This window comes from Lissotriton vulgaris, chromosome 10 (assembly GCF_964263255.1).
Source record: "Lissotriton vulgaris chromosome 10, aLisVul1.2, whole genome shotgun sequence".
NCBI lineage: Eukaryota > Metazoa > Chordata > Amphibia > Caudata > Salamandridae > Lissotriton > Lissotriton vulgaris.
In genome coordinates, this window is record NC_141698.1 from 667,479,543 (window position 1) to 667,504,845 (window position 25,303).

At 44.8% G+C, this 25,303-nt stretch overlaps 1 protein-coding gene across 1 annotated transcript in view; it reads right to left on the minus strand.

Moving 5' to 3' along the window:
- Window positions 1-25,303, minus strand: part of NCAPG2 (non-SMC condensin II complex subunit G2) — a 431,039-nt gene that overhangs the window by 188,947 nt on the left and 216,789 nt on the right. Inside the window, exons 18-19 of the mRNA XM_086941500.1 lie at window positions 23,343-23,496; window positions 10,605-10,778 (exon numbers count right to left, since the gene is read on the minus strand). Coding sequence (XP_086797626.1) covers window positions 10,605-10,778; window positions 23,343-23,496 — 328 coding nt within the window. The remainder of the gene's footprint in view (window positions 1-10,604; window positions 10,779-23,342; window positions 23,497-25,303) is intronic.

A 25,303-nucleotide genomic window follows, 5' to 3' on the forward strand; every position in this document is an offset into this window, starting at 1 on the left:
CAGAGGACAATCCGCCAGAGCATTGTCCATTTCTGGAACACTTATCCTTTCTTTGCACCAGCGAACCCAACAAACGAAATGGTTAGTTACCAGTAGGAGTAGTTTTGAAGCTTGAAGAATTTTCTGGATTCACATGCTGTGCATCATTCCGCCATCTAGTGGTTGGGTCCGGATTTGCATTTTTTCTTCTTCTTGTTTTGGTTGCTGGCGAACACCATTTGGTGCCAGGTACATCCCCTGTGGTGATGTCAGACGGTATCCTGGAGGTCAACGTGCATGGTGGTCATCTTCAGATTTTTTTTTCTGTTTTTCTTATGTTTTGTAATCCTTGAGATGGTTTTGAAAAAAAAATGACGTAGTCCTTTGCTTCCCCACCTGTGAGGCCGGGTGGGTTACATGTGAATCCAGAAAATTCTTCAAGCTGCAAAACTACTCCTACTGTTAAGTAACCATTTCGTTTTGCAGGGTGAATCCTTTTCTGGATTCACATGCTCTGCATAGGATTATGTAGCGGTTTCTCCTGTGTTTTGGAGGCTGTGGTGAAAGGAAGACCTTGTAAACAGGTGTTGAAGTACCGTCTGTCCAATTTGAGCTTCCTTATTCATTTGCATATCTACACAAAAATGTTTTGTAAAGGTGTGTGGTGATGCCCATGTTGCTGCTGCGCAAATGGAATCAATGGGTACATTGGCTATAAATGCCAGTGTTGCTCCTTTCTTTCTAGTGGAGCGAGCTGCTGGTTGCACTGTTAGTTCCTTTTTGGCATTGGCATAACTGGATAGCTTGTACTATCCATCTTGCAATAGTTGCTTTTGTGACAGCTGATCGTGTGATGGTATGCGGAAAGGAAAAAAACAATTGCTTTGTTTTCCTTATCTGTTCTGTTTTCTGCAAATAATACAGTAAAGCCCTCCTTACATCCAGGGTATGGAGGCTTCTCTCTGCTTTAATTTTTGGGTTCTTGAAGAAAACTGGCAGGAGAATGTTTTGATTTAAGTGATACTTAGATACCACTTTTGGCAAAAATTGTGAATTAGTCTTTAAGATTACTTTATCCATGTGGATTTGTAAGTAGGGTTCTTGTATAGTTAATTCTTGTAGTTCACTTACTCTTCGTAGTGATGTTATAGCAATGAGAAAGGCTTTTTTGAGAGTAATATGTTTGAGGTCCGCTGCATGCATGGGCTCAAAGGGTTTTGCCATCAGTTGAGAAAGTACTGCATTTACGCTCCATATTGGTAAAGGAGCAGCTCTTGGGGGAGCTATTATTTTTGCTCCTTCTAAGAACCTTTTGATTACTGGTCTTGTAAAAAAGCATTTTGCATGATTTTCCTCTTGTGTATGCCACTATGGCAGCAAGGTGCACTTTAAGGCTGGAAAAGTTGATGTTGCTGTCCAAAAGGTAAGTAACATATGTAATTACTGTTTCTTATGTCTTGATAGAATTAGTGTTGTTAGCGGTGCACCATGTGGTATATCGCTTCCATTTTGCTATATAGCATTTTCATGTTGACTGTTTTCCTCCTCCTTTTAGAATTTCCATAGTGCTGAGCGGCAGATTGAGATGCCCAAATTCGGTGTATTCAGGCGCCAGGCTGCTAGTTGTAGCATTGCTGGTTCCTGGTGAAAAATATGGCATTGTCAGCAGGTCTTTTTCGGCTTCGATCCCGACTATTTCTCCTTTTGATAGTTCTTTAGAAAGGAGTTGAGTACCATGTTTGCCTTGGCCAATGAGAAGCAATGAGAATCATATTTGTTAGTGGTTCCTTTGCTTTTTGTAGCACTTTTGGCATCAGGGGTATTGGTGGAAAGGTGTAAACAAATATCTGTGTCCAATTGAGTGAAAGTGCATTTCCCTTTGACAGGTGGTGTGGAAACCTTGAGGAAAAGCTTTGGAATTTCTTGTTCTGCATTGTTGCAAATAGGTCCAACTCTGGTGTTTCCCAGATGTTGACTAGATACTGTACTATTGTCTGATTCAACTCCCATTCGTGGGAGCAATTGTTTTGTCTGCTCAGTGGGTCTGCTGTAATGTTGTCTACCCCTGATAGATGTACTGTCTGTAGATTGATTTTTTGGGGTATCACCCAATGCCAGATTTCCTGTGCAAGTTTTCTCAAGGGAAAGGACCTTGTTCCACTTTGTTTGTTCAGGTAGAACATTGTAGTTGTATTGTCTGTTTTAATGAAGATGGTATTCCCCTGAATAGGTTTCTGGAATGCTTTGAGTGCCAGAAAAACAGTTTATCTCCAAAAAATGTGTATGTTTAGTGGAGTCCTGTTTGCTCCACTGACCATAAACTTTCAGCTGGTTGAAATGTGCACCCCACCGATTGAGGGATGCATCCGTGGCGACTGTCAGAGATGGAGATGGGTCCCTGAAAGGTCTCTCCTGTGTGATGCTGTTGGATGCTCACTATTGTATCTCTGCTTGCACTCTTTGGAACAAACACTAGATCCTCCCAACTTCCTGTGGCTTGTGACCAGCTGTTGGTGAGCCATTCTTTAAATAGGAACATGTGTAGGCGAGCATGAGCGATGAATGGGATACATGATGCCATCATGCCAATTAATTCCATTACTTTCCTCACTGTCAGAGACTGACCCCTCTGGTAGGGGGCTGTTTTGTGATGGATAGCTTGTATTCTGGCTTGTGTGGGCTAAGCCTTGGCATTTTCTGTGTTCAGTCTAGCCTCCCAGGAAGGTTTTTTTTTCTCTTTCTGGTGTTGTAGACTACTTCTTGTGGTTTATTGAGAAACCCAGCATTTGTAGCACTTGAATTGTTTTTTAACATAATTGTGTCATGTTTGTTTCATGCGTACCCTTATTAGCCAGTCGTCTAAGTAGGGGTAGACGTGGATTTTCTCTCTTCTCAATTGTGCCGCCACTGCGACTAGACACTTTGTGAACAATCGTGGAGCAGATTTTATGCAGAACGAGAGAACCTTGAATTGGTAGTGTGTTCCGATGTGTAGGAATCTTAGGTACTTTCTGTGCCTTTTGTTTATAGGGATATGTAAGTAGGTGTCCATGAGATCTATTGTTGCCAAGTAATCCCCCTTTTGAATCTGTGGGATTATTTCTTGAAGGGTACACATCTTGAAGTGTTGTGTTAGTATGAACTTGTTTATGAATCTTAAGTCCATGATTGGCCTTAGAGACTGGTCCTGTTTGGGTACTAGGAAGTATGGAGGGTAGTTTCCTTGTACCACTCTTGTATTGGTACATTTTCTATTGCCTGTTTCTGGTATAGTTCTTTGATTTCTGCATGGAGCAGTGTTTGTTCTGATCTGGTTAATTTTCTTGTTTTGGGTGGATTTGCAGGTGGTGTCTTTGTAAGCTCTATGCAATATCCGTATTGTACCAAATTTAATATCCAATTGTCTGTTGTGATCCTTTTCCATTGTGTGTGGAAAAGGGATATTCTCCCCCACTGGTGTTGTTTCGTGTGGGTTCTTTTCCGCGATAAAGTCCGTTAGACCCGTTTCCTCTTTCTCTAGAGGATTGGCCTTTTCCTCTGCCAAACCCTCTTCCTCAAAAGGGCTGCTTCTGCTGTTGTTGCCAACCTTGGTAGCTAGACTGTTGACCCAACTGTTGGTTTGGGTTTTTTCCCTGAAACTGTTGTTCATCTGCTGTCCTTGACCAAAGCTGCCTCTACCTGTGGGTTTTCTGTTAGAGAAGCCTCCTCTTTTAGAAGAACCTCTTTGCTCTTGGGCCTCCATTGCCCTTGCTGTTTCGTTGTCTTTTTTAATTTGCTGAAGGGATTCATCCACTTCATTGGCAAACAGAGCTTCTCCGTTGAATGGTCTGTGATAATGGATACCTGAACTTCTTGTTTAAAGCCCGAAATTCTGAGCCAGGCATGCCTTCTGAGGATGGTTCCTTTGCACATTTGCCTGCTTGAAGTATCTGTTGCATCTAGGGCTGACTCGGGCAGGTGTTGTCCAAGAAAGGAAAATGTGGCTAATAGATCTTGCCTTCTTTTCGTCAGCTCAGCAACTCTTTTATTTCATCCCACTGTTGGTGGACATATCTGTTTAACAGGGCATTAGAGTTGGCAATGAGCCACTGTGTTGCTGCCTCTTTCTCCATTCTCCTCACCACCAGATCCATCCTCTTACTTTCTTTTTTAGGTGTTGGCCCTTTGTTGGAGACTGCATTGGCTCTTCTTCTGGCTGTGGTGACAATAATAGAGTCAGGTAATGTACTTCACTTAATATATTTTGGGACTCTTGAGGAGGGTTTGTACTCTCTCTACTCTGGAGTGTTCCCCCTTGTTTGAAGCTGGTTCTTTGAATGCTTATTTGCCTTGGTCCAGGATACTTGGCAGCATAGGCAGGTATTGTGTTCCTTTTGAAGCTAGTACCAGTGTTTCTAGCAAGAAACATGTGTCCCATTTTTTCCTCCTCTTGGAGTACTCCAAATTAATTTGGTGCCCTTTTGACAATGTCATTGTAAAAAGCTATGTCATCTGGAGGTGAAGCTTTCGAAGGGTAGCTGCAAATCTCTTCCTTCGGGCTCTAGGTGTAGAGGTCATTCCACCCTTCATCGATATTTTCTGAGTTTTCCTCCTCTTCAGGTAGGTCTCCGTATTCCTCTGATTCTTCGCCTCGAGGTTCTGGTGTCGGTGGAGAGTCGAAGCTCCCTTCTTTCTCTCCTTCAGCGTCGACGTTTTCTGGTTCGCCTGCCGGTGTTTGAGTCGAAAATCCTTCAGTGAGGCATCTTAGTCCTCTTTTGTAGGAGCGTTGTAATTTCTTCCTAGAGTTTTCTCCTTTTCAACCTCGAGGGCCCTCTTGTCGTCGGTGGCCGGAGATATTTTTTTCTTCCTGAGGTAGACGTTAGTCTTCGGCAGTGTAGTGCCCTTTTTTATGGGTTCGATGTTGACCCTTTGTTTCGGCTTCTTCTGCGACTTTCCCTCCTCGGTCAACTTTGGTTGGGTTCCGTGGGGATCTTTCAATCACGGCTGACCTTCGATCGCCTTTGTGCTCAGCGTCGGGGCTGCCTTGTGTGCCTTATGTTCGTGACCCTTACTTTCCAACGGATCTTTATGGTGTCTTACCTTCTCCATCTTCCTTTTCATATCCTTAGCCTTTTTCTCAGCGTGGATGTTTTCGGAGTCCCCCTCTAGGACCTCGCCGTCTGATCTCTCGCGCGTCGACTCCACTGGTGCTCCATGTTCCTCCTCGTCGGCCGAGAAACCCAGGTCTCTCAGAGAGGTTTTCTTCGTTGTCTGCGGCACTGTAGCATAGTGGGCATGTCATTGACTTTGGCATGTACTTAGTGTTTTCGCTAGGAACTCTACGCAGCCCTCACAGTCCTTCTGGTCTTGGGGCAGGCAGAGGTTGCAGACCCTGTGTGTGTCGCGCTGACCCACTTGGGGCAGAACTTGAAAGGGGCATTCTCCATGGCCTCTACCACGCCATTTGAGGACCGAAGAGGTCTTCTGGTTCTTCCTTACAATGTCTATGATTTTATTCGTAAATTTTCTTCTTTTTCAAAGTTTTTGGGGAAAATTTGAATCTTTCTTCGGAGCGTCCAGTCTTGCTTCTAGACCCAACAGCAGAAAAAAGAATCTGAAGATGGTCACCACGCACGTCAACCTCCAGGATACTGTCTGACGTCACACAGGGGATGTACCTGGCACCAAATGATGGTCAACAGCGACCAAAACAAGAAGGGGAAAAAAAAGAAAGAGGAAAAAAAAAAAAAAGACCATTCCGGACCCAACCACTAGATGGCGGTATGATGCACAGCATGCAAATCCAGAAAAGGATTCACGCTGCAAAACCAGCATTTATATACTCAGTACTTCTTAGTCCTATCAAAGCATAAGTGAAAGGCAAGCAGTTGATCCAATCTGTGTGGCCTCTCCTCCATTTTGTGTGGATGCGAAGGTAAAACAAATAATCGACTGTCCTATATGAAAAGGTGACACTACTTACCAGACAAAGGATGGCCGGTGCCTTAAGTTTGTCAGGACAGAGGGTTTTATATGGAGGAAAGAAAGGTGAAAGGGCTGTTAAATAACTCTCCATAGTGTCCACAGTACAGCTGTACTGGGCCAAAGATAACACACACAAAAGTAGATCAGGCAATTGAGCCTGTACAAGATTAACCAGCTTTTCTTCACACCAGGCAACAAACATTGGCCAGTTTCATCAATAAAAGGATTTGAGAGATAAGTAGCTTGAAGACAAAATAACATCCACCACTTCAGACAGTAGATCAAAACCTCTTCAGTTGGCTTCACTAAATCTCCACTCATGAAGGTGTGGATTGTGGAGGATCGCATGCAGCAACCTACCTTTCTGCTAGGTCAGCAGATTGGTGTACCACACTCTCATGGCCCAATGTGAGGGCCATCAGAAACAGCTCCACACTGACCTGCAGGATCAGCAGCAGAGCCAGAAACATGTGCAGGAGGTTAAACTCCAAATAAAGTCGGGACAAACGAAGAAGAGACCCTAGAGGTGAAAACTCAAAAGGAAAAAAAAAAAAAAAGAGTAGACAATGTAACATTTTTGAGACCGTAAACTGGTCTACCGGACGTATGCCCACCTGTGCAAAGATAGCCCTGTCAACTCAGGGTGCAGACGCCTCTCATTTTTGGCAAGAGGACACCTGCTGACTTTGTCTGATGTTGAAGGAATGAAGAATCTCATCATGTAACTAACGGTCAATGAAACGTCAATCAAAGGTCAGCACCTGGATTAACCTGCCTTTGGTGAAAGCAGAAGCCCCATATAAGATTTATACAGTGGTGCTTCAAAACCAGAGACCTTTGGTCATCAACTCATCCAGATGACCTTTCAAATCCTGAGATGACACATCGTAACTACTATACGCTCTGGAAGGGACAAGTTAAAGAGATTGCCACTGGCCCTATTAGCGCCAGTCATTCGCACCTAAGTTCCTGAGCCACCTTGCAGACATGGGTTCTATCAAAAATGCATTACCAGTGTAGGGTACACTTCAGTCATAGATTCTATTGAAGGATCGCATACACCAAGAGGCGTCAGACAAGTGTCAGACGCAGGACGAAGTTGCAATGAAAGTAGCTATCTACCAGGCATTACGGCAAGAGTTTTAAATGCAGACAGGTTATCAGAGCCATGCGAAAGAAAAGATCAAGGGTCACCTGACATAGTTAAGAAGGAAGGGTATTCCATAGTCTGGAGGCCAAGTAGGTCACCTAACAGCCTTCCCAAGAAGACCTATAAATCTTGGGAACCTTTAGCAAATATGCTCATGAGGATCTCAGACGTACCAGGAATACAATTCTTGGAGCTGTCTGTGGATTTTGAACTTGTAGATTATGAACTTGAACTTACAATAAACAATTTGGAAGATTACATATTGGAATGTTCTGACTGAACCTCTACGTACTATGGAGACAGACTAGAGTGGACATTGATAAAGACATGTGTGCTCGGAGGGGTCCTTTGTATTGTTGTTTGTACCAGGAATATATGGGGTGGTAACCGTCTTAGCAATAGGGGGCCTCACTTATGAAGTGATCTGTGCTGAAGACATAAGGCCTTGAATTGCACTCACTGCTCCACTTGAAGCCAGTGTAGATCTTTCAGAGCTTTTTGGCAGATTGGTACCTTAGGAGGTTCATAAGACTCGATGTGGTGTTCTGGACGACTTGATCACATATTCAGGCAAGCCAAAATATAAGGTATTACCATAATCCAGGTGTGAAATTATGGACACTCAGCCTTCTAGCTAAAAAAAAAGGGAGAAGATTGAGAACCTTTCTCAGACTCAAGATACTGAAACAATTGGCAGCAAGTTTTTTAAATTGGTGATCCATTGTGAGACTGGAATCCAGCCACATTCTAAGACACTATCACACTTTTGGTGCTAGGAAACCTATCCAGACATTCCTCTGACTCGAGGAGTTCAGCACGGATCACCTGGGCTGCGCTTAGACTATAGAATAAGATGATGGGGGCGATTTGCTCACCCGTGATTGATTTCTTCAAACACTGCAGCCTCCATTCTTCTAAATTAAATGTAGCCATGCCGCAGATTCATTGCGGACCACCGCCTGAGGGGCTGTAATCCTGACTTCACCTCATCCTAGGTTACCCCCCCTTCCCCTGCCCTGAGGAAGACCCGCCTTCAGAGGAATAAATTACCCTCTATGAGCCAGGGTCGAAACGTCAACACACTCTCCCGGTAAGCTTGTACCTGACATCATCCCAGCCCAGCCATTTTCACAGATGAATAATCTCTGTGCGCCATCAGAAAATAATAAATACTTGTAAATGCACGGGTGACAGGCCTACATGTAAAACTGTTGCCACTGTGAACCACGGCCAGTTTACTAAGAATATTAGAATGCGAAACTGATTGTTTAGTTTATCTTTTGGATTCCCCTCCTTCATATCTGTCCTACTTCACGAGCACTTTCCCTTTTTCACACTCCCTTTGGAGCAACCTTTCTTTAATGGAACATTGAATATGGTGATCTGTGATAAAAAGATTTGAGAAATAAAACAGACACTATTTGAGCGATACTTTGTGCCTTTGTGTCATTTGAGGATATATATGCTTGAATTGTGAAGGAATTGGTGGTACATTAATGATACAATGTGAATTTTATATGTACTGGATATATTTTCACTTAATAAATGCTTCTCACAACTAAAGTGTAACCTTAAGTAGTCTAGGACCATTTTTTTCTATACCAAACATTACCCAGGTCCTTGGACATTTGTGGGTCACCCCATTATATCATAAAGGTTATCCAGGCATTCCGGCCTGAGAGTTGAAACCTTATTGAGAACATTGTCACCCAGTAGCATAACCTTTGTCTCTTGTCTCCATTAACCTTCAGTCTGCAGTTAGCCCATCTAGCTACTTCCTGAACGGATGGGACCAAACTAAGGCGGTTTGTGCTGGGGTCGGGGAAGAATGATATCACTACCTACCTGAGTGTCATCAGCATAAGAGACTAGTAAAAACCCATAGGAGCGCACAATTTCAGCCAGGGGGAACATTATAAGGATTAAATAGGGAAGGAGTCTGGGAAGACTCACGAGGCACCCCACAGCTTAAAGGTAGACTGTCAAAGTAACAGGATTGATCTAACACCTGAAACGTTCTATTCTCCAATAAGCGGGAGAGCCATTTCAATGCTTAACCAACTATACCCACATTTGATATTCGCCAACTAAGTGTGGCGAGATATACCATATCGAAGGCAGCACTAAGATCAAAATGGATAATGGCCGGTGATCCAACAGTCTTCTTAGTTCCTCGACCACTGTGCTCTAAACCCTATTTGAGTCCCTAAGATTTACTGGGGCCTCAAGACACCTACACTCTATAAGCGTGCCATTCCTCACATTGAGGTGGGATGGGTTCTCCTAATCATGCAAAACCCTAAAGCACATTAAACCATGAAAGGCAAATAGAGTGGGCTCTCTACATGTAGGTATTTATATTTCTGTTAATTTAATAGTGACCACCAGAGGCCAAATCAGATGTAAGCCTCTTTGTGGACAGTACCAGGAGTTGAAAGGTTTAGGAGTAATTCCTGCAATGCATGGACACTCTACTGAACTCTCAATGTTTTTATCAAACAGTTTACAAAGAGAAAGCCTGTCATGTGCTCATCCTCATAGAAACAACATCACCTAGAAAAGCTTCCCCTCCATAGCACCGGCATAAGGTGAATAGTGGTCAGGGGTTCAAACGTTTATGCTCCAGTGTAAAAAGAACTACATCTATAATCTCAAACAAAGTGTGGTCTCCTACTGTGAGATGGACATACTCAAGCCTTTCACAGTAATACAAAGTAAGACTGGGATAATAAATGTGTTCAAACAAGGAGTACACATAGAAATGATACTCGTACCATGCTACAAAGGACATATGCACAGAATACTTGATAAGTCCAATCCCAAGCCCACAGCCTCTTTGATGATGAATATCAAAAAATCGTTTTTTCACCATGCCTCTTTAGGATTTTTTATCTTCTGTTTTTCAGATTGCGTTTATTAGATATCAAAAGGGCCACTTCTGCATAATAGGCTATAAATAGATCTGCACTATCTCTTGGAAGGTAAACATGTAGTTTGGTTTTACACATTGAGAGGCATATATGAATACACCAGAAACAACACGCTCATTTAAACAGCAAAATTTACATCTCTCTAGAGCATGTCAAACTACTCTGGTTTGCGTTTACCTTCTACAAAAATAAAAAGTTGTAGGTTAGCGTAATTAAATCTATTTAATGTGGCTACACATTATGAACTGGTTTCAGCCACAATGGCTAGCAAAATCAAATTATACTGCAAACACAATTCGAGGCACCAATACAAGAATGTTCAGCTCAGTGTCCAGATAAGGGGGAATATTTATCTTGGAATTTGAAGTTACATTATAAACTAAAATTGGTAATGTTCGTGTTTATTCCGAAGTGCTGTTCAAAATTATTTATTAAGCAAGCATATTTCTGGACTACCCAAAGTCATCTGATGCTCATAATATCAAAACTAATTTATAACACTGGAATTTGTAATTTTCACAACATAAGGACCTTGATGAATTCACTTTTGGTACGGTCATTCATGTAATTACCAAAATTACCTTCATTGATCCAAGAGCCTTCAAAAGGTGGTTCAACTTCTTCTGTGAGCTCGACAACAGGCACTCCCGATTCATGGTGTGGGTCATCATGTATTCAACATAATCGAGAGCCAATTCAGGCTTTGCCTCCTTTGTGTCCTCAATGCGAACACGCCGCGTGGTATCGCTTTTATTCTGTTAACAACAAATGTAATTTCAGTTAGGAGAGCGTAAAAAAAAAAACACAAGTGTCCTTGTATAATCAAACTATTCACTGTTCAGTGACACAAAAGTCTTTTTAAATTACTTTGATTTTAACATGGCTCGTGAATAGGAGGAACTACTCATACTTTTCACCCTAAACAGGAGAACAATGTATTTGCACAAGTTAGGTGCCACCAACACACTGATCTGGGCCATGGGAAGCAAGCATTTTGTTGAGGAAGAATGTAACAAACAATTACAGTAATTTAGGGATTGGGAGTATAGCTTAGCTCTGTCACACAAAGGACTATAGTTGCTACAGGGGCTTGATATTCAAAGGTAATTTAACCTTTCTCTAGCCACTGCTCTGGAATGATAACTTGAATGGCGACAGGAACCAGGAGTGTTGGGTGCAGGATTTCAAATGGTTAGAGCTTAACCTCACTCCACTGAAAAGTCCCCTTTCCAGGCCTATTTCCTCCCTGCTCTTCCCCTTCACAAGTTCTGAACTAAAATTAGAGAAAATTAAATCCCATTAAACCCCTTACATAGCTATATGCCACCATTACATCTCAAGATAATTATTTCAACCATGGTCATTACACACATTTTGGCCATCACCTCCACCTGCCACTTCTGAGGTTGTGCATATTTACTGTGCTTACTTCAGCCCTAGTATTTTCAACAATACAGCTTTGGCTAGGTCATTGTGATGCTCACAGAGGAACTCATGGCAAGCCAATGTAATGGGCATTTTAAGTATTGGTAGTCAAAGTAATGTCTGGATAACCAGGGCTTTAAATGGGATGAAAAAAACGGGGGTCTCTCAAAGGGGTGTGGCCAGGGCAATTAGGGGCGTAGCTTTAAAACACTTGCTAAAAATCTGTGTTTAGCATAGTGTGCCGCCCGACTTGTATTCTGGTGTTTCTGTCATTGCATCCAGATATGTGAGACAAGTAACATCATACCTACAAAAAGTAAGGACTATTGGCTTTGTCAATGGTTATTAGTTGCATAAGATAAATAAGCTGCAACTATGGCTCGTTACATATAATATTGAAAAAGCTTTCAATTAAAGCCCTGGTGACCCTACCACAATGTTGCTGCTCTTGCGTTGTCAGAAAGAGAAGGGAAATCCAGAAAGAAAATGACTCTCATTAAAGGATTTCCCTTCCCCCACAACGCTCACTTGGCATTCCGTCATGCTGTAACTTCTCCACTAGTGAGAAGTGAGCAGCGCACATCAATGTGCTAGCTGGCTCGAAACGGGTCTCTATCTGGCTCTATTGTCCTGACTGCAGTGACAGCAAACTGCTGTCACTGCAGTCCGGTAAAAACAAGCATTTGCAATGCAATAGGTCTCGCATTAGGAAAGTTTGAGCTAGTGGTATTGTATATGACAAATTTTTTATTCATGTTTTGTGAGAAGTTGGCCTGATATATAATGTTCACTATTCTAGTGAGCACTTTGTATCAGTCCAAACAACCCTTATTGATGATTGGTTGTAAATCAACCTTATAGACCAGCTATCCTAGTAGCATGGATACGAGCAGTCTTCGGGCTAAACTCTAGAGGGCGTGTTAAGCCAGCTGTTATACCATCACATATACCCCTTGAACACCAAGTGAAAGGACACCACACAAGTGTTATGAAAATAAACAGTGTATTTATTTAGATCACAACAGCCCTGTACTCTTTATGAGGACAGGGTACTAAGCACACAACAAAACTCTTACGAAAATACTTTAAGTTGCACAATTTACACAAGTGCCCGAGGGGCACGGAAAACCATATACTACAAAAGTGGAATGCGAAATTACTAGCAGGTAAGTACTAATCTCATAGGGTTTGGAATCGCTAGGACTGGCCTACTGAACCTTCAGATTACTAGCAGGAGGCCTAGGGGACTCGGGTGCAGAGTGTGCACTCTCACGCGGGATGCGGGACAAAGTCTATGGAGGCTAGTAAAAGCAAAAGTTAGTGTTCTCGGGCGAACCCGACTAGGTAGGTCAAAAACGAAAGTGGATCTAGACACTTAGAGAGTGGATCTACGCTGGAGCACCGTGGTACTCGGTTTACTTAGCCATGGGGCTGCGGCTGCATAGGGTTCAAGTGTCGTCGGGAATCCTCGTTGACGAACCAGGAGCCTGAAAGAAGAAGTTGCTGGCAGGCGACCAGTGAAGAAGTTCGAAGTGATCCAAGCCTGGATCGAAGATAGAAGACACCTGTAAGCAGAGGGGACCAAGTTCTGAATCACTAGCCAGTGATTAGATGGGCACCAGGATGGCACCGGATGGAGTCACCTCGAACAGGTGAGTGGGCGACGCTGGGCTCTGCAGTCTCACGGACCAGGAGGCGTTGTCGGCGACCAGGATGGAGGTGCGAGCTGTCCAACGATGGTTGCTGCTGTCGACGTCGCTGGACCCAGGATTGGGGCAACAAGTCTTGGCAAATTCAAGCCCACGCGGTGGACTCAAAATGGCGTCTGGAGTGGACCAGGAGGGTCCGGGGTGCTCCTCTGTTGGAGGGGAGCAAGGGCCAGCCTGGAGCCACCAGACCAGCGGCGGAAGTGTCGAAGTTCGTCGTCAAACGGGCCAGTAGCCAACGGGCAAGTGACCTGGAGAACGCGGTGAGCAGCAAAGAGCAGAAGGGCCCCACGCAGATCTCGTGGATGCTGGGGGGCTGGACTTCGGTGCTGGAGCTGCTCAGGTCCGGGGCTTCTCGGACCCCAAAGCACTCACTCGAGGATCCCTCGGCGGTCAAGCTGGATAGAAGTCGTGCAGTTCTGATGATGGCCGGTCCCTCGAGGTCTCGTCGCACCTACGGTTCTCAGCTTAGCTGTAGAGGTAGGTAGAGGTCAGAGGTGCCAGGGAAGCCGGGTCTCGTCGGGCTGGTCAGTCGGATTCCTGAGCAGCAAACCGCAGTGTTCTTAGATGGTGCCTGCGGGTGCAGGGTGACTACTCCTTAGTCACAAGGGAGAAATCTTGAGAAGAAGTCGAGAGTTCCTTTCGTAGAAAGTAGTTTCAGGATTCAAAGATGATCTAATTTGGAAGGGGGCCCGCTCCTATCTTTATACTAGTAAAAGGGGCTGGCACGCGACTAGGTCCTGCCCATGGGTGGGACCAGGAAGGGGGGTGGTTACACCCCTCTCCCATGCCGGACTTTCCCCAGGCCAGGGGCTGGTGTGCCCCTGGAACTGGTTCTAGCCGGCCTATGCATAGTGAGCACCGGGGTGCCACTTGCAGTCACCTTCCTCTAAAGCCCTGCCTACCCAGGATACACAAAACCCTGTCTGGGATGGTGCTAGCACCGCCCCTGACAGGAAACCCTTTGTCCAAGCTCCCCCCGCTGGAAGGACTCCCAGCTGCAGGGGGTCAGACTTGTGTCTGTGGTGGCAGCATCCATTTTGTGATGCTGAGGCTCGAGTTAACTTTAACCGGGGTTCACAGTTACATACATGTTGTGTCCCTCTAGAAGGGTGGAATGCTAACCCAGTCGCCAGAATTGTCGAGGGGTTAGTATTCCAATTCGTATGACACCTTACTCGACATGTTTTGATAAAGCGATACCAAAGATAGCATTTAACCGCGAGGATTATAATGCACTTAAGAGTATATGGTACGCGTTATCTTGGAACAGCTATTAGGACTTGGTTCCGCAAGCTGCAAACGGGCTCAGCTCATGCCAGAGCACCATCTCACACAATTCCAAGCACTCTGCCTTCAGGATTGTCAAGGCCTGCCATAGGAGTGACTGATAGGAATCTGTGTGTCCATTTTAGGGTTAGATATAGGTATACTATATCTAAAGCAAAGGGTGATTACACCACCTTGCCCCAGCTGTCATGCAGCCAGTTGTGTCAGATTTAGATGGCCAGCCAGGGGTGGCCTAATACATGCTGCAGCCCCTGGTAGGCCCTGGGTACACCTATGCCCTGAGTTACAGGGTCTGATAAGGTGACCCAGTACCAATTAGATATGTACCTAAGGTACATGGAATCCATTTTAGAGAGAGAGCAGTGGGCCTGGGGCCCTGAATAGCAGGGTCCCAGGTCAACTAAGTCGGAAAACCAGCAAAACACCAGGCAAAAAGTTGGGGGCAACCATAGTCAGGTATCCACCTTCCTACAGTTTTGATTTTTGAAAATAGCGAAATTAATAGCTTTGTCATTTGAAATGCCAATAATTATAACTTTCGCAAATGTGACACCTATAGCATTTGTAATGCAATATGTGTTGTATTTACGTGACTTACATGTATCGATATTACAAAGGACAATGGGTTCATTTTTTTAATAATGAATACTTAAATAAAAGTTATTGTAATTTATAATGGCAATAGCTCAAAGTTTTGTAAATAATTTTTGTGAAGATTATGTTCAGTGTATTTTATTGTGACGAAAATCCAAGAACAGAAGTGAAATATTAACATATTTTTGTTACATTTGTAATAAAGATAGAATCATTGAGAGAACATATTTGAACCAGATGTTGATTGGTTGCATAGATTGATGCTGTGGTGGAGCTGAGTGATGTGATGGCAAACAAGTGATGCTGTGGCATTCAGTGGTGCTGTGGTAGCGCATAGTAATGTTGTGGTGCCCCTGAGTGATGCTTTGGTGGTGCGGAGTGATGCTGTATGCTAGGTTTTGTTTTGCTATCCTATGCTATGTTTTGCTATCCTATGCTTTGAATTGTGAGGGTGAGGGGGTGTGAGGGTGAGGGGGTGTGAGGGTGAGGGGGTGTGAGGGTGAGGGGGTGTGAGAGTGAGGGGGTGTGAGAGTGAGGGGGTGTGAGGGTGAGTGAGGGTGAGGGGTGAGGGGGTGTGAGGGTGAGGGGTGTGAGGGCGAGGGGGTGTGAGGGGGTGTGAGGGGGTGTGAGGGTGAGGGGGTGTGAGGGTGAGAAGGTGAGGGGGTGAGGGCGACGGGGGTGAGGGCGACGGGGGTGAGGGCGACGGGGGTGAGGGCGACGGGGGTGAGGGCGACGGGGGTGAGGGCGACGGGGGTGAGGGCGACGGGGGTGAGGGCGACGGGGGTGAGGGCGACGGGGTGAGGGCGACGGGGTGAGGGTAACAGGGGTGAGGGTGAGGGTAACGGGGGTGAAGGGGGTGAGGGTGAGGGTGAAGGGGGGTGAGGGTGAAGGGGGGTGATGAGGGTGAGGGTGATGAGGGTGAGGGTGATGAGGGTGAGGGGGGTGAGGGTGTGAAGGGGGTGAGGGTGAGAGGGTGAGGGTGAGAGGGTGACGGGGTGACGGGGTGACGGGGTGAGGGTGACGGGGTGAGGGGGTGAGCGTGACAGGTGTGAGGGTGTGTAAGGGTGTGTGAGGGTGGGTGAGGGGGGAGAGGGTGAGGGGGTGTGAGGGTGTAAGGGTGTGTGGGGGTATGAGGGGGTGTGGATGTGCGAGGGTGAGGGTGGCGAGGGTGAAAGGGGGTGGTGAGGGTGAGAGGGGGTGGTGAGGGTGAGAGGGGATGTGAGGGGGTGTGAGAGGGTGTGGGGGTGAGAGGGTGTGTGGGGGTGAGAGGGTGTGGGGGTGAGAGGGTGTGGGGGTGAGAGGGTGTGGGGGTGAGAGGGTGTGAGGGTGCTTTGTTTAGTTTTAACTAATCAGTCACGGATCATTAAAGCAGATTTTGACCACATTTTATACTGCTTTCACCTTACTTTTACAGTTTTAAGTATTTATGAATCTGAGGCGAAAATACCAGCTTTGTGTGATTTTCTTCATTTTCGTACCAGACTGCATATTAAAAAACCGGCAATGCCAATTAAAAAAAGGCCAGGTGGCAAACATAGCCAGATCAAGAGTTGTGACCTCTGGGACCCGTTATTTCAACTAGCTCGCCTAGCGAAAATGTAGTGATTCTAGTTTTCAGCTGTTTGTTATGATATGAGCATTAAAAAACAATTTATCAAAAAAGTATCTACAAATGAGCCCAATTATGTACTGTAAATATTTGCCTGTATTTCTCGTCAGTCACTGTCATTTCCCCGCGTCAGTACGTCACTGGCGCCTTGAATGAGAACAACAACTTGGAGAAACTGTAACCCAAAAAAGAGGAGACAAGGCGCTTTGAAATGCTGTGAACCTTTCAAAGTACGTTCTAATTTTATTGATATCACCACACACAACATATACACTAGGCATCATTAAATTGAAAGAAACCTAGAGGGTGTTCGTGCTATGCTGTTTTAACTTAACTACTTTTCCCGCTAAACTTCCGAGCTAATTCTTCACAAACAGCATAAGTCTAAAATATACTGGCGTTTAACACTTTAAATCGCTGACACGGCACAGCGCCTGAATAGGAGCCCACACTGAAAAGCCCAGTGAAACACTGCAGCACTAAACTCGTGAAGCGCAGTTAGTGTGTTAAGAGAAGAAACAATGCGGCCAGATCACTCCCACTGAAGCAACCCTGGACCTCACAGAAATGCCAAATACGCGCCCAGAGCCCCGGACGGATATCCAATCTGATAAAAGCCTGCTTCTTTATTTACTCTGGGTTTCCTCAATGGACAGGAGCAGCTGTAATTAGCCTGCTGGCAGGGCCCGCGTGCGCTCCAGGAGCTGCAGGGTATTAGCAATGACTAATTTAAGTAACTGAGTAGGTGAAAGCCTTGCTCCCGCCCCCCCCCCCCCACCCCCACCCCCAGCTCTTCCAAAATGCTCTGTGTTAGAATGCAGTTGACCTCGTTCACAGGTCTACAAGTTCCCAAAAGATTGCTGGGGTCCGGGGCGGGGGTGGTACTGGGAGAGACGTGTGTCATTGGCAAGCTGCTTGGGGCTAATTTGACCAATTAGAGAGACAATTTGATCCCACTGACACCTTTCTCTCTCACGCGGTATCACAGCGTTATTTTGTTTAAAAAGGGCGGGGGAGATGGGGGGCATTTGAACAACCTCCTTCCTAGTCCACTTCATTAAACCACAGCAGGCAGTAGGCCCACACTGGTGCGGCTGTCACAGCTGTGAACGGGGCAGAGATTAATACCGAGCAAAGTTCACAACTGCCATTTTCCAACGTAGTATTGTGAGCGAGTATTCTGGTCAGTGCTAGCAGTATGTTTTCAAAGAACAGACACTCGGGTCTTTGGAGGTGTTGGTGCACATGGTGATGCGCAAAGATATTGAAAACAAGTTTACGGTTGTACCAACAACCGTCAAATTCTCATATGGAGATAGAAGTAAAGGTAGCACTTACTTTTCTTTTAAACTTTATTTCTGTGTTCCAACCCGCTGCCTGTAAGGAACAAGAGAGGGGGGCTCTACTTCGATAGGCAGGAGCCTGCGAAGTTCCGGGAGACTTTTGTGTTATCTCCTTTGGAAAGATCTACCTTTGAAAAACAAGCATATGGTGATGGGGTGTGAGGCCGGCCGAGCGCCCGCTGGGGGAGCCTTTGAAGTCATGGGGAGGGAAGCCTGTGGGAGGCTGATGCAGGGGGGATTAGAAATGCGAGTCACGGCCTGTTAGAAACCTGTTTCTGAGTCACAAAGGGGACTCAGAAAGCAAGTGAGTCTTCGGTGCACGTAAAAATAAGTAAATAAATAGGCGCTGTGTCTGTTTGCGTGCTCGGCTATGAATTAAGGGCTTGTGGGCGGGCGTGATGCATTTTCCAGAAACGTACATGCACAAGTCAGGCTAGTGGTGGCATCTGCTTGCATGAGTGGCCATATGTCAACAAGTCTGCTGGCAGGGGGAGGAAGGGTGACGAGACTGAATAATTATGGGAGGAGAGATGCTGGCCTGAGGCAGAGCGCACCATATGGAGAGGGAGGGGGTGGGCAGAGTGCAGGAGAAATGCTGCTGGCAGGGGGAAGGCTCGGGCAAGCTCGTGCTGCCTCGGGGTTTTCCTGTTGTATGCTGCTCACCCTTATCTTTGTCATTATTTGGGGAAGGCTTTTGTCAGCATGCTCTGTCTTTTCAGCAAATAGAGAACTTCATCTTATATTTGTTACTTAATTTTTCAGACGTGTCCATGCCTAGTGTATCAGCTTCGGCTGCTTGCCCTTAACTCACGTGAACCTTACTGTAGTATCTATCGTGGGTTTAACATTGGGAAGGCTTGATTGTTCCTTGGGCTGGAACAGTTCCCTTTATATCGCATTTCATGTTTTTAACTGAGCCGAGACTTGACCGCACGTTTGTCTCCTGCAAGACAGAATAGTTATTCCTGTGTTGATCGGCTGAGGGTCGTCGGGGCCCATCGTTGCTTCTTTGAATCAGCTTGGTTTGGCGCTCTTCTGAAGGGAAAGCCAGGCAGCAATCCGTGTCTAGGATCGCACCCAAAAACTTCGCTGTTTTGGAGGGGCGCAAAATCGATTTTTCCCTGTTGAGCCGAAGGCCTAGCAGCTCGAACAGTTGTCTGCAGCTCGTAACTGCTCTGGACGCCTCTTGAAACGAAGGAGCCTTTAGCAGCCAATCGTCCAGATATGGGAAGACTTCGAAAGACTGCTTTCTGAGAAAGGCTGCCACAGGAGCCAGAACCTTTGTAAAGATTCGCAGAGCGGACCGGAGACCAAAAGGTAGTACTTTGAATTGAAAATGGCTCTTGCATACTGTAAATCGAAGATATTGCCTGTGAGCTGGATGAATGGGTACATGGAAGTAAGCATCTTCCAAATCTAGGGTTGCCATGTAGTCCCCTGGATTGAGAAGGCGGAGGATGTCCTGAAGAGTGACCATCCTGAAGGACAACTTGATGAGATAAGCGTTGAGCTGTCGTAGATCTAAGATCGGACGCCACTTGTCCTTAGTCTTCCGAACCAGGAAGAACCTGGAATAGAACCCTTTCCCCGTTTGGGAGAGAGGTACAGGTTCTATTGCTCCCTTGGTGAAGAGTTGGTGGGCCTCGAGATGAAGGAGATTCAGATGTTTGGGTGTGAAGGTGTCCGGAGCTCTCGTTGGAGGAAGATCTTGGAACTCCAACGTGTGTCCTTCCTTGATGATGTTTAGGACCCACTGGTCTGTTATGACAATCCAGTCACTGTAATTTGACTTGTAAGTCAGATGGGCTATAAGCCGGCCCGTAATCGCTATAAGCCTCTTCTTCAGAGTCCTCATCCAGCAATAGGGTAGGAGGAAACCGTGTAACTTGCCGTGGAGATGTCATTTCCGGTGTTATTTGTCTTTTCCTGTGAGAAAAAGCAAGTTTCTCAGTTGTCGACGACGTCGTCGATGGAATCGTCGTCGACGGTTGAATCTTCAAAGACTGTTTCGTCGACGGAGGCGCCGACGAAGAAACTGCTCTCGTCGTCGAGGTGTTGACTCGTCGACGGGGAGATGGTCATCGTCGACGATGGCTGCATCGTCAGCATCGAGGTCACAGGTGTCGTTGTCCTCGTCGTCGCGACTCTCGTCGTCATCGTCGTCGACGTGGAAAAAGTCATTTTCGCCGGCGATGAACAGGCATCAGGCGTCTTAAACATCGTCGACGGCACAGGTGCCGTCGTCGTAGCCATCGTCGACAAGCCCGTCGACGAGGCCAATTTTAAAGACAAGTCTTTCTTGACCGAAATCGTCGACGTACCTATGGTTTTCACTGTCGACGAACGCTGTTTCTTGTCTGAAACAATCTCCTGAGTCGCAGTAGAAGGCTTTTCCACCCCTCTATCCTTGTCAGAGAGTAGTGAAGTCACAGGGACGATCTTTTTAGCCTTTTTTGAAGGTTGCGACTCCTCAGGCTGTCCCTGCCTCTCCTTTTCACCGTGGTGAGGAGATTTTAGGGAAGCAGGCCTATCAGATCTATGAGAGGTCCCAGGCAAGGCCTTGACATGGGGCTCATCAGATGTAGTAGGGGGAGACCTACCCCTCTTCTTCGATTTTCTTGATGACACCATCGAAGAGGAGCCCTCACTGTCAGAAGACATAACTTCCTTGCGGTCCTTCATTTTCTGCAGCCAAGTCAGGAGGCGTCCCTCTCTGTCCCTCAAGGTCTTGGTGGAGAAGGTTCTGCAAATCTTGCAGTCTGTGGCCTTATGATCCGGATATAAGCAGTATATGCAGTCTTCATGTTTGTCATCAACCAACAACCTCTTTTTTGAGCAAGTAGCACAGGCTCTAAAAAGTGCTTTCTTCTCTTTGTCAGACATGACGAAAAAAATAGGCAAAAGTTGTAGAAAATACTCAGAAGTGAAGAAAATTGAGCAGAGCTCAATGGAGACTCCCTTGCACAACGTGTGGTAGAAAATCTGAGGCTCTCTCAGGAAGGTTCTATGGGGTGAGGCTGCTCTGATTGGCTACTGCAAGAATTTGGTCTCTTTTACAAAAAGAGGTGGATAAGCTACAAAATGAGATGAGGCCTAGGCCTATTTTTTCACTTTGTGCTTACTACTAAGTTATTTTTTATTTACCGAGGCTCCCATTCCGACGACTGGGAATGATACAAAGCATGGGAATCTATGTAAGTTCCAATACTGGGGCAACAATGTTTCTATCTAGACACAGTACACATTATTGGTACGCACTAATGCATTAGGGTTCAATTATTGTAAAGTTATACAGTCATAAGTATATGAAACAAACTTATATTTAAACATCTACAAGTTATGATGTAGTTCATTAGACAATCAGATTGCAGAACTTAAATATATTCTGAAAAACAAAACACACGGATGGGATAATCATTAACACTTGCTTATATCCCATGGTTCCATCCTGTATAGTCCCAGTTGAGAAGTATTTATTTAGCTCCAATTATTATTTGGCTTGATTTTAAAAAAAAATAGCTAGTAAATTAGCAATACCATTAAGAAATGGTCAAATAACTTCCAGAGCAGAGAAAGACTCCTTACTCCGTAGGAGGTGCCAGGCAGCTAGGGTCTCCAAATAGGGTGCAAAATGTGGATGAACAAAATAGATGGAAATCAGCTACTTCAGTTGCAACTAGCAATGTGCAGCAATTAGCGAAGAGTCAATAACAACCTACATTTTGCAACATGTTCAACTGCTTGGGACATGAGCAATCATTTTTTGACATCTAGGTTTGTATAGATAGTATGAAAGTTGAACTATGACAAGTATCAGCAGAACTTTCATGATGATACAAGAGAACTAGGGTGTCCTCAAACAATCAAAATCATGGACCACGCAATTAAATAATCCAAACCAAGGGCACCAAATAAATTTTGAAAAGGAGTGGCGATGAATGAAGCTGAGCAGAAGGAGATCCCAAACTTCAAGATTTGCAATTTCAACATGATTCGATTCGGGACGGACCTGCTTTCTGAAATCATGGTCTGACTGGGCAAGGGGAAACTCCTGAGGTATGGTATTAAAGGCCACTGAGAAACCCTAGAGGATCAAACCATGGGGTCATATTGAACATGTTTTCAAAATCTTCTATTGAAGATCAAGCTTTGCCGTTTCAGTGTTTCTCGTGGGTCTGACACCTGACTGGAAAGCATCTCCATTTGTTCTTGTAGCTCAAAAGTAAATACAGAGTCAACTAATTTTGATAACAGTCATCATAGAAACAGGCTTGAAATCTGCAAGTAAACTAGGATTAATACAGAGCTTTTTCAAAAGAAGAGCCTGCTTCGGGGAACCCGCAGAGATCCCACTTTGCAGAGAGAGCCATTCAATACCAATGGTATATGCTCACCCAGGAGTACAATATTGTCTTTGCCCAAAGAAGCAGTTGCCATATCTAATTTGGAACCGGGTGAGTTCAGTTTTGCAACTGTGTTCGGACTGAAAACAAGGTACATTTTTCAAACTGTGGCCTCAAAGGGGGAGTGGTGACAATCACCCTCAAACTGATGGTTTAGTCCTCTCAGGCATGGTGCCAGAAAGAGAAAACTACACTGAGAGCGAACACTAGTTTCTTCAAAAATCCAGAAATTATCCTTCTCCCCAAAGGAAGAAATCTTTGAGCTCAGCTTTATTTCAACAACTGCAGAACTATGATAGGGCTTTTTTGGTACAACAGCTGACTAGCGTGTTACTTTTAGACATTTAGTGCAACCACCACTCAAAAAAAAGTGCTAAAACACATGCCCGCCTCTTGGGCATGCATAACTGTTTAATAAGTGTATATTAAACATGAGTACATTTAAGAATAGGCGAACCCAAAGTAATCTACAGCTAATGCCCTTATGGTATATTTTGCAAATCCCTAAAAGGTCTGAAATCTTATCCAAACATTGGAAACTGAATGGGGATAGATGTCCAAATTTTAACCTTGTCCTTTGGGAACCCTGGTTCAAAAACATTTAAGGCATATTTCTTACTGACGATAACAATTTCACACAATTTGGGAATCTGGGGCAAAATTGAAGTTACCACAAAGCAAGAAGAACGTACATGCTAAAAAAATAGTTCCTTCAATTGTGCTGTAGCCTGTATTATCTGACTCGTAGAACACAATAGGAATGGAATCTAAAGTACTACAACTATCATATGCATATTGTTTCATATACTCAAACACCATCATAAAGTGATGGGTTTTGGTTGGGAACCATATTGTGTGCTCCACATCAGCAATGAGAGCTGTACGGCCTTGTAATAAAGCACATTAGGCAGACATTGATTTACAAAAATGTGAGAATTTAGTGTCTTACCTTATTTTGAGGCACTGCATCGGTGAGCCAATCTATAACCACCTCCATTACATGTCCCACCTGTTGCCAGCGGCACAGACAGTCTATAAGAGTAGAGTATTTTGATTCATCGACACCATTCTCCATATTCCGCAACTTGGACAAAACACCGCAGCTGAAAAGAATTGCAAAAATTCTACATTTTACTATTAAATGTGATGAACATTACATTTGTGTATAACCAAAGGGAAACACTAACAAGCATTTACAATGCAACGGTCTTGCCTTTGCAAAAGTTATAGCTATTGGCATTGTAAACGACAAAATTTTTATTTATGTGTTGGTTTTGAAAACAGATAAATAAATGACATTGTCATTTACAATGCCAATAGCGTAATCTCTCACAAATGCGAGAGCTATTGCATTTGCACCCACACACACACAGACACACACAGAGCCACACACACACAGAGCCCCACCCACACACACACAGAGCCCCACTCACACACACACCCACACAGAGCCCCACCCGCACACACACAGAGCCCCACCCACACACAGAGCCCCACCCACACACACACAGAGCCCCACCCACACACACACAGAGCCCCACCCACACACACACAGAGCCCCACCCACACACACAGAGCCACACACAGAGCCACACACAGAGCCACACACAGAGCCTAATGAAATCTTTTTTTGTTAAGGTGAAATGTTAAAATGACATCACAAAGGGCCATTCATTGTGCATTGCTTTTTGATTCAAAAATAAAACACAAATATCCTTTCTGCTACAAAATGGCTTTTCCCCATAATTCGATGGATGGACTTGAACAAAAGAAATGGCTTCACATGATCAGTGTGTGCTTGGCAGTGCCTCACAGCCAGCCTGGAGTGGGAATTTATGAAGTTACAATGTATGCTGGTCACAGCTACACAACAGACAGAAACTTGGGATGGAAGATGGCTTTATTCTAATTACATGGATCTGCGACCCCGAACAGCAATTTGATTCTAGTGTTTGGGAAAGGGGTGAATAGTGCTCTCTCTATTGAATTATATATCAAAAACACAGTTAAAATGAAAGAGGCAAGCACTTCATAAGTTAATGTGTCACTCCGCGTGTCTCCCAGTGCATTGTCACTGCTCAGGAGGCAAGGCCCATGCTCAAAATGCATTTCTGTCAGAAAGAAACACATGATGCATCATGTCAACTTTTAAATATGGCATTTGCTTAAGAGTTACACATTTACAAATAAGACTGCATGCACGTGCAAATTAGCTGAAATGCAACTACATCGGGGACGAGAGACAGCATTTGAGGCTTCGTTGCACAGGTATATGATTTTGTTCACCAGGATATCAGATATAATTAAACCACTAGTGCATATTTGCAGGTTTATTGTGTAGGTGGGCAGTGGTCATCAGTGCAGTGGGTGCAGTGGCACTGGAGCACAGTGGTGAGAGGGGCCCACTGCACCCTAACTATGGATGTATTTTAGTACCAAACAGGTTAACAGGGGTGGTACCTTATTTGCATTAGAAACCATGACACTCTTCAATGTCACGCATTGTTTAAGATTCGAACGTTTCTAATGAAAACATGTTTTGTCTTTTGCTCCACCAAAGTAGTGCTAGGTCCAATGTCTAACTTTTAAAGCCGGGCCACCACATGAAAGATCAGAGAAGGGGAGGCATCTGCGTGTAGGTTACTTAATAGCGTTTTGTGGTATGTTAGTAGTACAAAATGTACTACAAAAGCAGTATGTGACTAGGCCCAAAATATTTTCTAATTTCGAATCACAGCCAGAAGTGTCCACCTGTGTGTTTCAGGGCTCTCACGAGAGCTGCGACGTGTCCTGTTTTTCGGAGGCAGTCCCTGATTTTTATTTTTATCAAAATGCCATCTCTATTTTTGACCTCTTGTTTCGCGCAGATGAAGTCATTTCAGATTTGGCAGGTCCAACGTTTTCAATATG